Source organism: Apium graveolens, chromosome 1, assembly GCF_009905375.1.
Source record: "Apium graveolens cultivar Ventura chromosome 1, ASM990537v1, whole genome shotgun sequence".
Taxonomy (NCBI): domain Eukaryota; kingdom Viridiplantae; phylum Streptophyta; class Magnoliopsida; order Apiales; family Apiaceae; genus Apium; species Apium graveolens.
Window position 1 is genome coordinate 163,650,392 of NC_133647.1, and position 13,442 is coordinate 163,663,833.

The window sequence follows — 13,442 nt, forward strand, 5'->3', positions numbered from 1 at the left end:
CATGCTTCATACGGTGTCACACCAGATAACGCTCTAGTAGGTAGATGATTTAGTATATACACCGAGTGGCGTACAGCTTCTTCCCAGAATGTGGATGGCATATTCTTGTCCTTGAGAAAACTTCGAGCCATTTCAACAACAGTTCTGTTCCTCCTTTCGACCCCACTATTCTGTTGTGGTGAATAAGGAGCAGTGAGTTGTCTAGAGATCCCTGCCTTATCACAGTATGCATCAAATAATTTTGAGTTAAACTCACCCCCTGTCCGTTCTTAGGGTTCTGATCCTTCTTTTACCTCCAGTTTCGACTTTTGCCCTGAAATTCTTGAAAGCTTCAAGTGCCTCATTTTTACTTTTCAAAAAATACACCCACATCACTCTAGTGTAGTCATCGACCAACAAGAAGAAATACTTATTTCCAGCAGTAGTAGATGGTGTTATGGGCTCACACAAGTCACCATGAACTATCTCCAAGGCCTCATTTGCAGTGTAAGTTGTCTGTCCTGGGAAAGGAGTTCTCTCCTGTTTCGACATTAAGCACCCTCTGCAAACCTCATTCTGTGCTTTTATTTCAGGTATACCATATGCCATTCTTCCAGTTGACATCAAAGTTAAAGCCTTGAAGTTCACATGCCCGAGTCGGGCGTGCCAAAGCCAGGAGTTCTCGCTTGTTTTGGATAATAAACAATCTGCATTCTCACTATATATAATAATTTTATACAAGCAATTAGTTGAACGTTTTACCTTCATTATCAGCTTTCCTTCTCTTTCGTAGACCCACAAATATTCTCCGTTTAGTACAACTCTGTTCCCTTCTTCAGCCAATTATCCTAGACTGATTATATTGCTACACAAAGCAGGAATGTAGTATACCTTTTGTAAAAGTCTTTCTTCTCTGGTTCTGCATTTCATTAGAATTGTCCCCCTTCCTTCGATGCGCACTGTGTATCCATCACCAAATTTGACCTGTCCCTTAACACTTTGGTCTAACTGTTTGAACTTTGACAACTGGCCTGTCATGTGGTTGTTGCCCCGTTGTCAAGGTACCAAACGTTGGAATCACCTTGTTTTCCTTTGTTAACTTGATTCAACCTGGGCGACACTTTTCCTTCGTCCACTAAAAATACCTTTTCTGCCATTAGCAAAGCAGGTTCATCATCCATTCTGGCCAAATTCGCCTCCTCCTTTTGCTCCCTTTCCCGTTTTATTTTCTTACATTCCGCAGTATAGTGTCCGTACCCAAGACAACTGAAACAGCGAACTTTGCTCTTGTCGCATGTTCCTCGAGTAAAATCTCTCCCATTTCGACCCCTTGAACTCGTAGAGCCCTGTGTTCCACCATTTCCACTCCGTTTCAACCATTCCTCTCTCGTGAGAAGTAGCTTGGTCTCGTCTATTTCCTTCTTGGACCATTCTTCTGCTGTTAAAAGTAACTGTCCCCCACTAGTATCACTCTGACCCCTGAGTCTTTCTTCATGGGCTTTAAGAGGTCCAACCGTTTCCTCGACAGTCATAGTCTCCAAGTCACCAAATTGTTCAATGGTAGAGGCTATTTGAAGGAATTTTCCGGGTACTGCCCTCAGCAGTTTCTTCATAATATAGGCCTCCTGTATTTCTTCTCCTAAAGCTCGAATATTTGTCACCAAACTATTGAGTTTCATACAGAAGTCTTCGATTACCTCTGTCTCTTTCATACTCAGGGATTCAAACTCAGCCTTAAGAGTTTGTACCCTCGCCTTTTTCACTTTATCAGCACCTAGACACGTGGTTTTGACAGCTACCCATGTCTCGTTTGCTGTCTTTTTCTCTGCCACAGACAACAAGATGTCCTCCGGAATGCTCTGATAAATGGCTGCCATTGCCATCTTATCTGTCTTTTCCTCGTCGGGCATTGTTGACTCCGCCTCCACAGCGTGCCATACTCCTTGTGCTTGCAAATACACCTTCATTTTGATCGACCAGACCGTATAGTTTCCCCTGTTTAACATAGGGTAGCTTAGCCCGATCATACCATCCTTCACTTTGCTTCTCTCTGCCATAGTCCCCTTTGACATGTGCTCTGATACCAGATTATAGGAGATCTCTATGATATAAAACTGATATATGAAAGATAGTGCATAAACAAGAATACTCTAAATGGATGCCTTGATTAGAAAAGAGCAAAATACAGAATTTAAATACACCTGTAGATAGGTGATATGCTAACAATCAGGAAACTAATTCCTAAATTATCTCTAGTGCCTATCGCTTATTCAATCATCTCCTAAACTTACTCTACCGGCCATATGACCAAATCATATACTAAGAATAGGAAATAAATCTTGCAATAAATAAAATAAATAAGCATGGTTTTAGATTAAAACCAACAAAGCAATCACCACCTCCCCATGCAACTCTCAGGGAAACAAGCACTGGAGAAATTCTAAATGGCACCTTGAACAAAGTTCAAAGAAAACTACAAGTAGATTGTAAGAGCGCTACGTATACTTGATTCTTTATATCCCTGTGATGAAATATCTAGATCAACCTAAATTACCACAACTGCTTTACATTGAAGCCCCTTCGGCCTCCAAGATTTTGTAAGGTTCAAACGGGGTAATATGCCGTCTTTCTAAGCAATTGCTAGCATTTTCATAATTCACAACTGCAAAAGTTGTAAGGCATCAACAGCCCTTTCTTGCACATCCTCAAGTGAGCTATATGTAAAACTAAGAAACAATGCCACACCTTAGATGCGCCAATATTTATTCAAATATGTAGGATCCCTTACAGAAAATGCAAAAGAGAATCTGAGAGGATCCATTTCAACCAAATCATAATCTCATTAGGCCCTGCTCTTTATTTATTGAATACCTCCAAATGGTGAAAACATGCATCTCTTCCATTGTTGTTTGAGTAAAAAGAGAACATGACAATTTAAATATATTGGTGGAAATATTAATTAATAGTTTATCTTTAATATTATTGAGGTCAATAAAACTAGAACCATTATCAATAATTGGACATTTCAATGCATATAAGATCAACAAGTTCTCCGGGGTTGAAGGCAAACTAGACATAGCATCAGATGATATCAATTTATGAAACATGTATGTAACATTATAGCATTTGAGTATGTTTCTACATTTGATATGTCTAGATGTTTCATGAACTGATATCGTCCTGATGCTTTGTCTACATTTCTTTCAACCTCAGAGAAATGATTGATCTTATGTGCATTGAATAGCCGAGCTATTGATAATGATCCTAGTTTTGTTGATCTCAAGAATATATTTAAGGTAAACTGTTGAATACCCTTTCCACCAATATATATAAAGGGGTATGTTCTCTTTTTGCTGAAACAACAATGGAAGAGAGGAATATTTTCATCAGCTGGAGGAATACAAAAATTAAAAATCGGGGCCAAAATGAGATTATGATTTGGTTGGAATAATACTCTGATATTCTCTTTTGCGGTTTGCTCTAAGGGATCTGACACATTTGAATAATTATTGGTTCAGCCAAGGTGTGACAATGTTGCTTAGTTTTACACAAGGCTTGCGGGAGGGATGTGCAAGAAAGGGCTCTTGATGCCCTCTCAACTTATGCGGTTGTAAATTATGAAAATACTAATATTGATTCTGCACTTGCAGAAGTAATTGCTCAGAAAGGCGGTATATTACCCTCTTTTGAACCTTAAACTACTAGAAAATCAGCATTAGACATCGCACATTAGACATCAGTCAGAAAAGTAACTGATGTTAAAAGCCTTTTTTATATCACATAAAAAAAGTGATGTCTTTTTGGTATGTTTACATCAGCTTTTGAGTAAAGTGATGTCTAAGTTGTTCTTTTAAAAACTACGTCACATCAGTTAACATATAAATCGATGTCCAATTTTTTTTTAACATCGGTTGACATAATAACCGATGTCTAAGCTCAATTTTAAAAAATTAGAGCCCGCTGCTTCTCCCTTTTGCTCCCCGCCCTTAGCCAAATTTTTTTCCCCCGTAGTATATTTTCGCATCCCGCCTATTCACTCATTCACTTTAATAACATTATAACATAAAATTAAAAATAAATCAAAATCAAAACAAAAACAAAAAATTACAATCTCCACAAAAACAAAAACAAAAACTCATTCAGTCATTCCCCCTTTCTCTCTCGACTGCTAAACCTAGAACTCTCAAATATATGCTTACTGTCTTTCCCCCCTTTCCGATTATACCTTGAATCTCCAATTAAACCTCTCAATTTCTTCAACTCATCTCTTAATTTCTTACTGACTTTCTTTCAAATGTTTTTTTTCTCATCTGTTTCAATTTTTGTGACAGATTCGAAGATTAAGGAGTTAAGTGTGTTCATTGAAGTTTAAGGTGAGGAGTAGAGTTTCTTGGAGCTAAATCTTGTAGCTAAGGGTTTATTAAAGCTTAAATCTCTGAGCTAATTAAGTTGGATTTTGGTCTTGGAGTTTGTTGCTGTGTTTTTTGGGATTTTGGAGCTTGCTTTGTTAGGTATATTCTTCTTTACATATCTATTTATATATGTTTGGGCTGCATTTTGTGTAGTTGTATGTATGCATGTGACATTGAAATATGTAGTTGTTGCATGTGTAGTTGTATGAGTAGTTAAAATACGGATTTACATGTAATAACAAGTGCTTGTATATATCTGTGTTTGTGTTGTTTGTAAATATATTTGTGTTTAGTCTGTTTACTAATTCATATTATAATCTTAAAATCATGTATTCAGATATTCTTAGTTTTCCTAGGCAGAATAATTCAGTTTGTGTCAGTGTCGAAAAGATGCTACATGGCCATTAAGAGTTCAAATATAGTATATTGCATTTTGGGCAGTAGGTTTCTTTTGGTTACAAATTTGCTTAGAGTAATCTCCTGTTTCTGGTTGTGATATATCATATATGAAATTATATTTAAATATGCAGCATTGTCTTTGATTTTTAACATAACTCTGATTACAACTTTGCAGATTACAGATGTTGAAAATTTGATAGTAGCACCAATATCAAAAGCGTCAACTAGGCAAAGAGTTGGAAGGGCAGGAAGAGTACGTCCTGGAAAATGTTATAGGTGCTGAACTGAGAAGTTCTCATTTTATTGACAATAGTTTATTTTTAGAAGTTGTGCCTATTATTATTATCTATTCTAAATATCAAGAAGATTTTAATGGTTTAGGTGTGATAATGTGTCCAAATTCTGCCTACTGTGTGCACAGTTTGAAGTGAATTAGATCTTGAAAAACAGGGCGTGATATGAGTTGATAATTTTCATAGATTGATGGGTGAATATCTTCCATAGCATCTCTCCTGGTTTGAATTAGGGGTTACCTGTGTAGGCCGAGTCTTGAATAATTTCTCCCTTTATATCATCCAACTAGACTTAATGAATAAAATACTAGTCGGTAGGTGTTTATTATATGTAATTTCAGCTTTGATTGATCATTCTAGGTTTTAACAGCTCGATAACTCATGATTTTGATATTACGCTTTCATATGTATATGCATGTCTTTATCTTTCTACTTTTTGAGCTTATCTCTGGCACTGGATATCTCTGTTGTTTTTTTATTGCAATTATGTCCAAGTTCCACCTCTTTGGTATTTTTGTTATTGAAAATGGATGGTTGAATTTAATTATAATTCATCTTCGGCATTCTTCTCAAATATCACTCCATGAGTTCTTGTTCATAAATTTATTAAGTTTTTGTTTTGATTTTGCTGGAGAGCAAGACTTTGTTGAATAATATTAATTTGAGCTATACGATATTAGGCTCTACACAGAGGAGTATTACGTCAATGAATTGTCTACAGAGGGGATTCCAGAGATTCAGAGAACAAGTCTTGTTTCCTCTGTAATTGATGATGATGCCAAACTTACTTCACCAGCTGGTTTCCAAATAGCTGAAATTCTATTAGTATGTTGCAGTATATCTTTCTTTTAAAAAATTGAATAATTTTATCTTTCTTCCTGAGCACAAACACATGAGATGCCTGGTATAATTTCTGCACTTCTCTCTGTTATCCAAGTGCAAAACCACCTACCTAGCCATATAGTAAACATAATTTATACTGATTTCATGATTTCTAGTACTCAGAATATTTAACTTTATGTAGGAACCAATGTTCTCAAAAATGATCTTAGCTTCAGATGAGCTTGCATGTTCCGAGGAGATCTTAACAATTGCTGTTGTCCTTTCCATAGAGGTAGACTCTCCCCTATATCATAATCTTTTTGGAATTCTTCATATTTGATCTAGCTGTTTGCATAACATAGAAATATGAACATCTTGAGTTGAATGATACAATAATTGTATGATAAGTTACATTCTAAGAGTTCTCTAATCAATTGTATACATATAGTCTACACTGGATCTTCAGAATTCTGCAAATATTTGAGATGCTTAAGATATTACTAATAAATCAATGTGAGGCTGCCGATAGTAGCCAAGCTGCGATTCTATACACTGGCCAATATTTAGTCGCATTTGGGGCTGGTGGACTAAAAGCGGTGCTTCCTTCCTTGGGAGCAGACCAGTTTGATGAGTCAGACCCTGAAGAGTCTAATACCCTTTCTAGTTTCTTTAACTGGTTCCTATTTTTTGTTGTTAGTGGGGCTATCTTTGGTGTCACTTTCTTGGTCTAGATTAGTGAAAATGAAGGCTGGAACTGGGGATTTGGGGTGTCTACTTTTGCAATAGCAATCGCAATCTTGTTCCTGTGCATGGGAAGATCACTCTACAGGAACAATGTCCCAAAAGGAAGCCCACTCAGTCGAATAATACAGGTGTGCACCATTTTGTACAATTACACAGGATGTATGCATGGTCATTGTAATTGCAGATAGATATACTTTGATGTCCATCATTTTGATGGGGCTAATTCATGACTTCAAATGCTTTTTTCTAAAACTAGGTATTTGTGGCTGTAATTAGAAACCGTAATCTTTCACTGCCAGAAAACGCAGTAGGATTCCACGAGGTTCATGATAAACAATCTGAGACTCTTCACAGAACAAATCAATTCAGGTGCCTACTCTTATTCATTTTAGCTAGCTAGTAGAGATTCTTAGTGTTCGGAAAATTTAATCTCTCTATATTGCAGGTTCTTGGATCACGCAACAGTTATTGTGACTACAGATTCATCTACTGTTAACAATCCGGGACCCTAGAAAATGTGTACTGTGACACAAGTCGAGGAAACAAAAATTTTAATTCGGATGCACTCGATAATTTTAAGCACTATCTTCATAAATACATGTTTGGCTCAACTCCAAACTTTCAGCATTCAACAGAGTAATACGATGGACAGAAATCTTCTTGGTTTTCAAGTCCCTGGATCTTCAATCCCTGGCATTCCACTAGTGTTTATGTTTATATTGATCCCAATATATGATCGTGTCTGTGTTCCAATTCTCCGAAAGTTCACAGGGATTCCCACTGGAGTCACACACCTCCAAAGAATAGGAGTTGGACTCGTTCTCTCAGCCATTTCTATGGCTGTGGGAGGAATAGTAGAGACACACCGCAAATTTGTTGCTGTCGAGTACAACATGGTTGATTCTGCAGAGCCTTTGCCTATGACTGTGTTCTGGTTAGGTTTCCAATATGCAATATTTGGAATGGCTGATATGTTTACATTGTGAATAGTCTAGTAAAGCTCATGTTTTTTTTTAAAAAAAACTTATGTTGCAGTCTATCTAGGTATCGTCCAGGGGATCACAGAAAGAGCTAGATGAAGCAAAGATGAGATTTGCTGCTACCGAGGTTTCATCTCAACTCATGTTTAATTTATATAGAGCTTCAGCTGGTTTAGCAGCTGTTAAATTTTAGAAGAGCTTCAGCTGGTTTAGCAGATGTATTTCTGTTTGGGATGAACTATGTAAATGATCGATGGTGGATGTCTAGTACTTGCTTTTGCAGTTATGTAGTTTGTTTGGATTATGAAGTTTGGTTGGTGGTGGATATATGTACGTAATTGGTATAATCTATGGTAAATCAATGAATGTATGTTTGTTTTTGCGTTTGTTTTGGTTTGGTTAGTTTTGGAATGGTAAAATGGCAGTTGATATGTTTTTGGATGACTCTTGTTTGGGTTTTGGGCATTTGATTGAAACAGGGGATTCATGAATAAAAAAAATAAACAAACATCACTTCATGAACAAAATAACTGATGTAAAATGTAGTCAAATAAGATATTTTATACAATAAACTAATGTCATAAGCAGGCACATATATCAGCTCACAAGAAATGACTGATGTAAAACAATATAATAGATATCACATTTTGAAAGAACTGATGTTAAACACACACAAAGACATCGGTTTCATTAAAAAAAGAAAGGTACGACATCGCTTCTGATAAAAGACTGATGTAATATGTTAAGTTACACATCAGGTTAACAAGTTTTTCGATGTTAATGTATCATATTGCTTTATATGTGATAAGTTTAAAATGATATACATGACATATGAATGAATAACTGAAACCATAGTGAAGGTATACATTGAAGAAAAATACATCACATTGTTAAGAAAAACGATGTCTAAACTGTGTATAGACATCGGCTAATAAGCGATGTGTAATGTACCAACCTTTCTCATCGCATGCAAAGACATCGCTTGGATTTTAAATAGACATCGGCTAATAAGCGATGTCTATTGACAAATTTCTAGTAGTGTTACAAGATCTTGAAGGGAGGGGGTTCAATGTAAAGCAACAATGATAATTTAGGTATCTTGATTCTTCATATCCTAGTGGAGGGAGGACACAGCAAGAGTGAGCAAGCTATTGTATAAAGCAGTAAGAACTCCAATTATTAACATAATTTCGAAATTAAGTGTCAGTTGCACATGCTTTTGTTTAAGATTCTCTAATACACCTCTGCCTATACTAAATTCAAGCATGCATCTCATGCAATTGGATGTTGAAAGTCCTGTAATCATTTACAAGACTACATCTTACTTGCTAATATTCTCTTAAACAATAAATCCTTTTCAAGAAATTAATTATAAATACTCAGTAGTTCCCACACTGTATGCTCTATTCCCATCAAAAAAACCATAATCTGGCGGAGATATACCATTAAAATAGAGGATACATGCACAGTCTCCCCTACAAAAATAAGGGAAATTTGCATTGAGTTATAGAGAAGCATAAGTCAGTCAAGTTCTGGTAGTTGACTTTAATTAGAATACTAAAGCTTAACACCAACAGTAAAAACTGCAACAAATGCTTGAAAATGCAAGAGGCTCATTAACAGGAATAGTAACTTAAAAGTCTTTGCTTTTGAAATTGAAAAGGCTTCTGTATATCAATTTTAAGGAATAGTGAACTATGACAAATGAGATTGAACGTGTATTGAAGGGTCTGATCCTTGACACCTGCGAATAACTACAAGAAAAATGGTTTTTTCCTACCAGCATTTTGGTAGGAAATGGTCTATTTCTGGTAGGAAAAGGGGGCAATTCCTACCAAAAGGCTTGGTGGGATTTGCTCCAGTCGGAATTACTTTATGGTAGGAATTGATGCTTGTATTTCAATTGGCCCCCATTTGCCGAATGGCTGCCCATGTGGCGTGCCACATAGTACGCCATGTCACCTGCCACGTCACCTGCCATGTCATACAAATATGGGTAATGTTGGTGAGTTGTCATGTGGGACCCATCCACGTGTCCTGCCAGGTATCAGCATTTCCTACCAACCATTTCCTACCACTATTTAGCTTGACTGTGGTAGGAAATACTTTGAATGTGGTAGGAAATGGTTTCAATGTCGTAGGAAATTTTGGACAGTTTTTTAAAAAAAATATTGTTTCATTGATATTAATGTAGAACAAATTGTAGATAAATTAATAGCTAAATCATAAGCATACAACAATAACCAAAACTGAAAAATTCATCATAAACCACGATGCGGACATATCATCATGATAACACGAAAAAGAAAAAGTTACATCTTCATGATAATTTTATATTATAAATAATAATTAATTACAACAAATATTAGATGTTTCAAAAATTTAGACTAATAATCTTCAAGTTCTCATCATTGTTGAATCATTTTCCTTCATTCTTTGTAATTTCTTTATTATCGTTGTTGAATCATTTGCCTACATTCTTTGTGATTTTTCCATTTTCGTCTTTGCGTGTTTCATCCATTGGTGTAGAGTGAATAAAATCTACACAAGAGGAGTAAATTAATGTTAGTAGTCATTAACACACATAAACAATTAATACATGTAGTAAAAAATAATGAAGTAATTACATAAATGAATCAAAATTAAAAATATGTTAAAAATATTGAAATGCATACATATATAGGAGATGGTTAAAATGAAGAAGATGAAAATATTTACCAAAAGAAAAGAAGAAGATGGAGAACTTGTGAAATGAAATTTTGGTGTAGATGAAATTGAAAGTGAAAAGAGGAAGATAGTGGTTTATAGATTCAAGTCACCTATTTCCTACCAATATTGGTAGGTTATGGGTTCGCCGACAATTTTCAAATTTTTGGGTTAAATTTTAGCTCCATATTTGAAATTTTCATTTTTGATTTTGGCTCCACATTTGAATTTTTTGTGAAATTAAGGTTCATTTCCTACCAATATTGGTAGGTTTAGAATTTGGCGAAAATTTTGAATTTTTGATTTCGGCTCCATATTGAAATTTTTGGTTTTGGCTCTATGTTTGAAATTTTCGTGAAACTAAAGTTCAGTTCCTACCAATATTGGTAGGTTTTGAGTTGGATATTTTTTTTGAATTTTTTTGTTTCCTCCAAATTTAAAAATTTTGATCTTGCTTTCATGTATAATTTTTTTGTGAAACTACAACCAATATAGGTAGGTAATGGGGTTTAACGATTTTTTTTGAATTTTTAGTGTAAGTGCAATTATTAAAAAAAATATTAAAAAAATCGAAATATCAATATATGACTAAACACTAGTAAAATTGACTAGTCAAACTAATAGTTCACTATTAAAATAGTAAAATAAATACATTTATTTTTTTCCAAAACTTTTATTTCACTAAAATATATATATATATATATATCTTGATATTCATACGGTTGGGTCATTCATAAAAAAAATTAAAAAACAAAAACGAAACTTCAATATGGGAATAACCACTAGTAAGAAGTATTATTCAAACAATTGGTTGATTGTTAAAATAACATACAAAATAAATTAAATTTTTTCAAAGGATTTTGTCATGTCACTAAAAATATAGATATTAACATCTGTATGGTTGGATAATTTATAAGTATTTAAAAAAAATTGGAACATCAATGTGGGACTAAACGCTAGTAGGAAAAATTAGTTAAACTACTCGCTGACTATTAAAATAGCAAACTGAATACCTTTTTTCTAATAATTTTATCATATCACTAAAATATATAGATCTTGACATTGTACGGTTGGATCCTTCATAATTTTTTTTATAAAAATCGAAATATGAATACGGGACTAAACACAAGCGGGAAGCACTGATCAAACAATCGGTTGATTGTTAGATGAACAAACATAAAATTTTTATTTATTCCTAAAAGAATATTAATGTCATCAAAACATGTAGATATTAATATTCGTATGGTTGGATCATTTGTATATATTCTTTAAAAAATCGAAACATCAATATGGTACTAATCGCTAGAAGAACTGGTCAAACTACTGGTTGACTATTAAAATAGCAAATCGAATACATTTATTTTTTCCTAATAAGTTTGTCATATCACTAAAATATATATATCTTGACATCCGTATGGTTGGATCATTCATAAATACTTTTAAAAAAATTGAAACATGAATGCGGGACTAAACACGAGTGAGAAGCATTGATCAAACAATCGGTTGATTGTTAGATGAACAAACATCAAAATTTTATTTATTCCTTAAAGAATATTAACGTCATCAAAACATGAAGATATTAACATTCGTATGGTTGGATCATTTGTAAATATTCCTTACCAAATCGAAACATCAATATGGTACTAATCGCTAGAAGAACTGGTCAAACTATTGGTTGACTGTTAAAATAACAAACCCAATCCATTTATTTTTTCCTAATAAGTTTGTTTTATCACTAAAATATATAAATCTTGACATCCGTATGGTTGGATCATTCATAAATACTTTTAAAAAAATTGAAACTTGAATACGGGACTAAACACTAGTGAGAAGTATTGATCAAACAATCGGCTGATTGTTTGAAATAACAAACATAAAAAAATTATTTGTTTCTAAAAGAATTTTAATGTCACCAAACCATGTGGATGTTCACATCTGTATGGTTGGATCTTTTGTAAATATTTTTTTAAAAATCGAAAATTCAATATGGTACTAATCGCTAGTTAGAAGAACTGGTCAAACTACTGGTTGACTGTTAAAATAGCAAATTGAATAAATTTATATTTTCCTAATAAGTTTGTCATATCACTAAAATATATAGATCTTGACATCCGTACGGTTGGATCATTCATAAATTCTTTTAAAAAAATTGAAACATGAATGCAGGACTAAACACTAGTGAGAAGCACTGATCAAACAATCGGTTGATTGTTAGAATAACAAACATAAAAAAAATATTTATTTCTAAAAAGAATTTTAATATCAGCAAAACATGTAGATTTTAACATCCACACAATTGGATCATTTTTAAATATTTTTAAAAAATTCGAAACATCAATATGGTACTAATCGCTAGTAAGAAGAACTGGTTAAACTACTGGTGGACTGTTAAAATAACAAACCGAATACATTTATTTTTTCCTAATAAGTTTGTCATATCACTAAAATATATATTTTTTGACATCCGTATGGTTGGATCATTCATAAATACTTTTAAAAAAAATGAAACATGAATACGGGACTAAATAGTAGTAAGAAGTACTAATCAAACAATCGGCTGATTGTTAGAATAACAAACATAAAAAAATTATTTATTTTTAAAAGAATTTTAATGTCACCAAAACATGTAGATCTTAACATTCGTATGGCTGGATTGTTTGTAAATATTTTTTAAAAAATCAAAACATCAATATAGTACCAATCGCTAGTTAGAAGAATTGGTCAAACTACTGGTTGACTGTTAAAATAACAAACTGAATACATTATTTTTTCCTAATAAGTTTATCATATAACTAAAATATATAGATCTTGACATATGAATGGTTGGATCATTCATAAATACTTTTACACAATGGACGAAAAACATAAAAAACACACATTTGCTTAGTGTTCACCCATTTCCTACCAATATTGGAAGGAAAAGACCCTGAATTATTAAATATTTTTCATTTTTTGAAAAATTGTTATTTAATAATATGTGGACTACTGATGTGGATGGTGGACAATGTTAGTATAAAATTTTATCATAAAACCTATCAGAATTGGTAGGAAATAATTTACCACCAAACTTGGTAGGAAATAGTGTCAGAATAATGAACAAAATTCTT

The 13,442-nt window shown here is 33.7% G+C and overlaps 1 protein-coding gene and 1 pseudogene across 1 annotated transcript; one reads left to right on the forward strand and one right to left on the reverse strand.

Moving 5' to 3' along the window:
* Window positions 1-1,013: 1,013 nt before the first annotated feature.
* On the reverse strand, window positions 1,014-2,036 carry LOC141709733 (uncharacterized). The gene has a single exon (XM_074513019.1). It carries the CDS (start codon window positions 2,034-2,036, stop codon window positions 1,014-1,016), a length of 1,023 nt encoding a protein of 340 aa, XP_074369120.1.
* A 4,354-nt stretch (window positions 2,037-6,390) lies between these two features.
* On the forward strand, window positions 6,391-7,635 carry LOC141709749 (protein NRT1/ PTR FAMILY 4.5-like; annotated as a pseudogene).
* The last annotated feature ends 5,807 nt before the right edge of the window (window positions 7,636-13,442 follow it).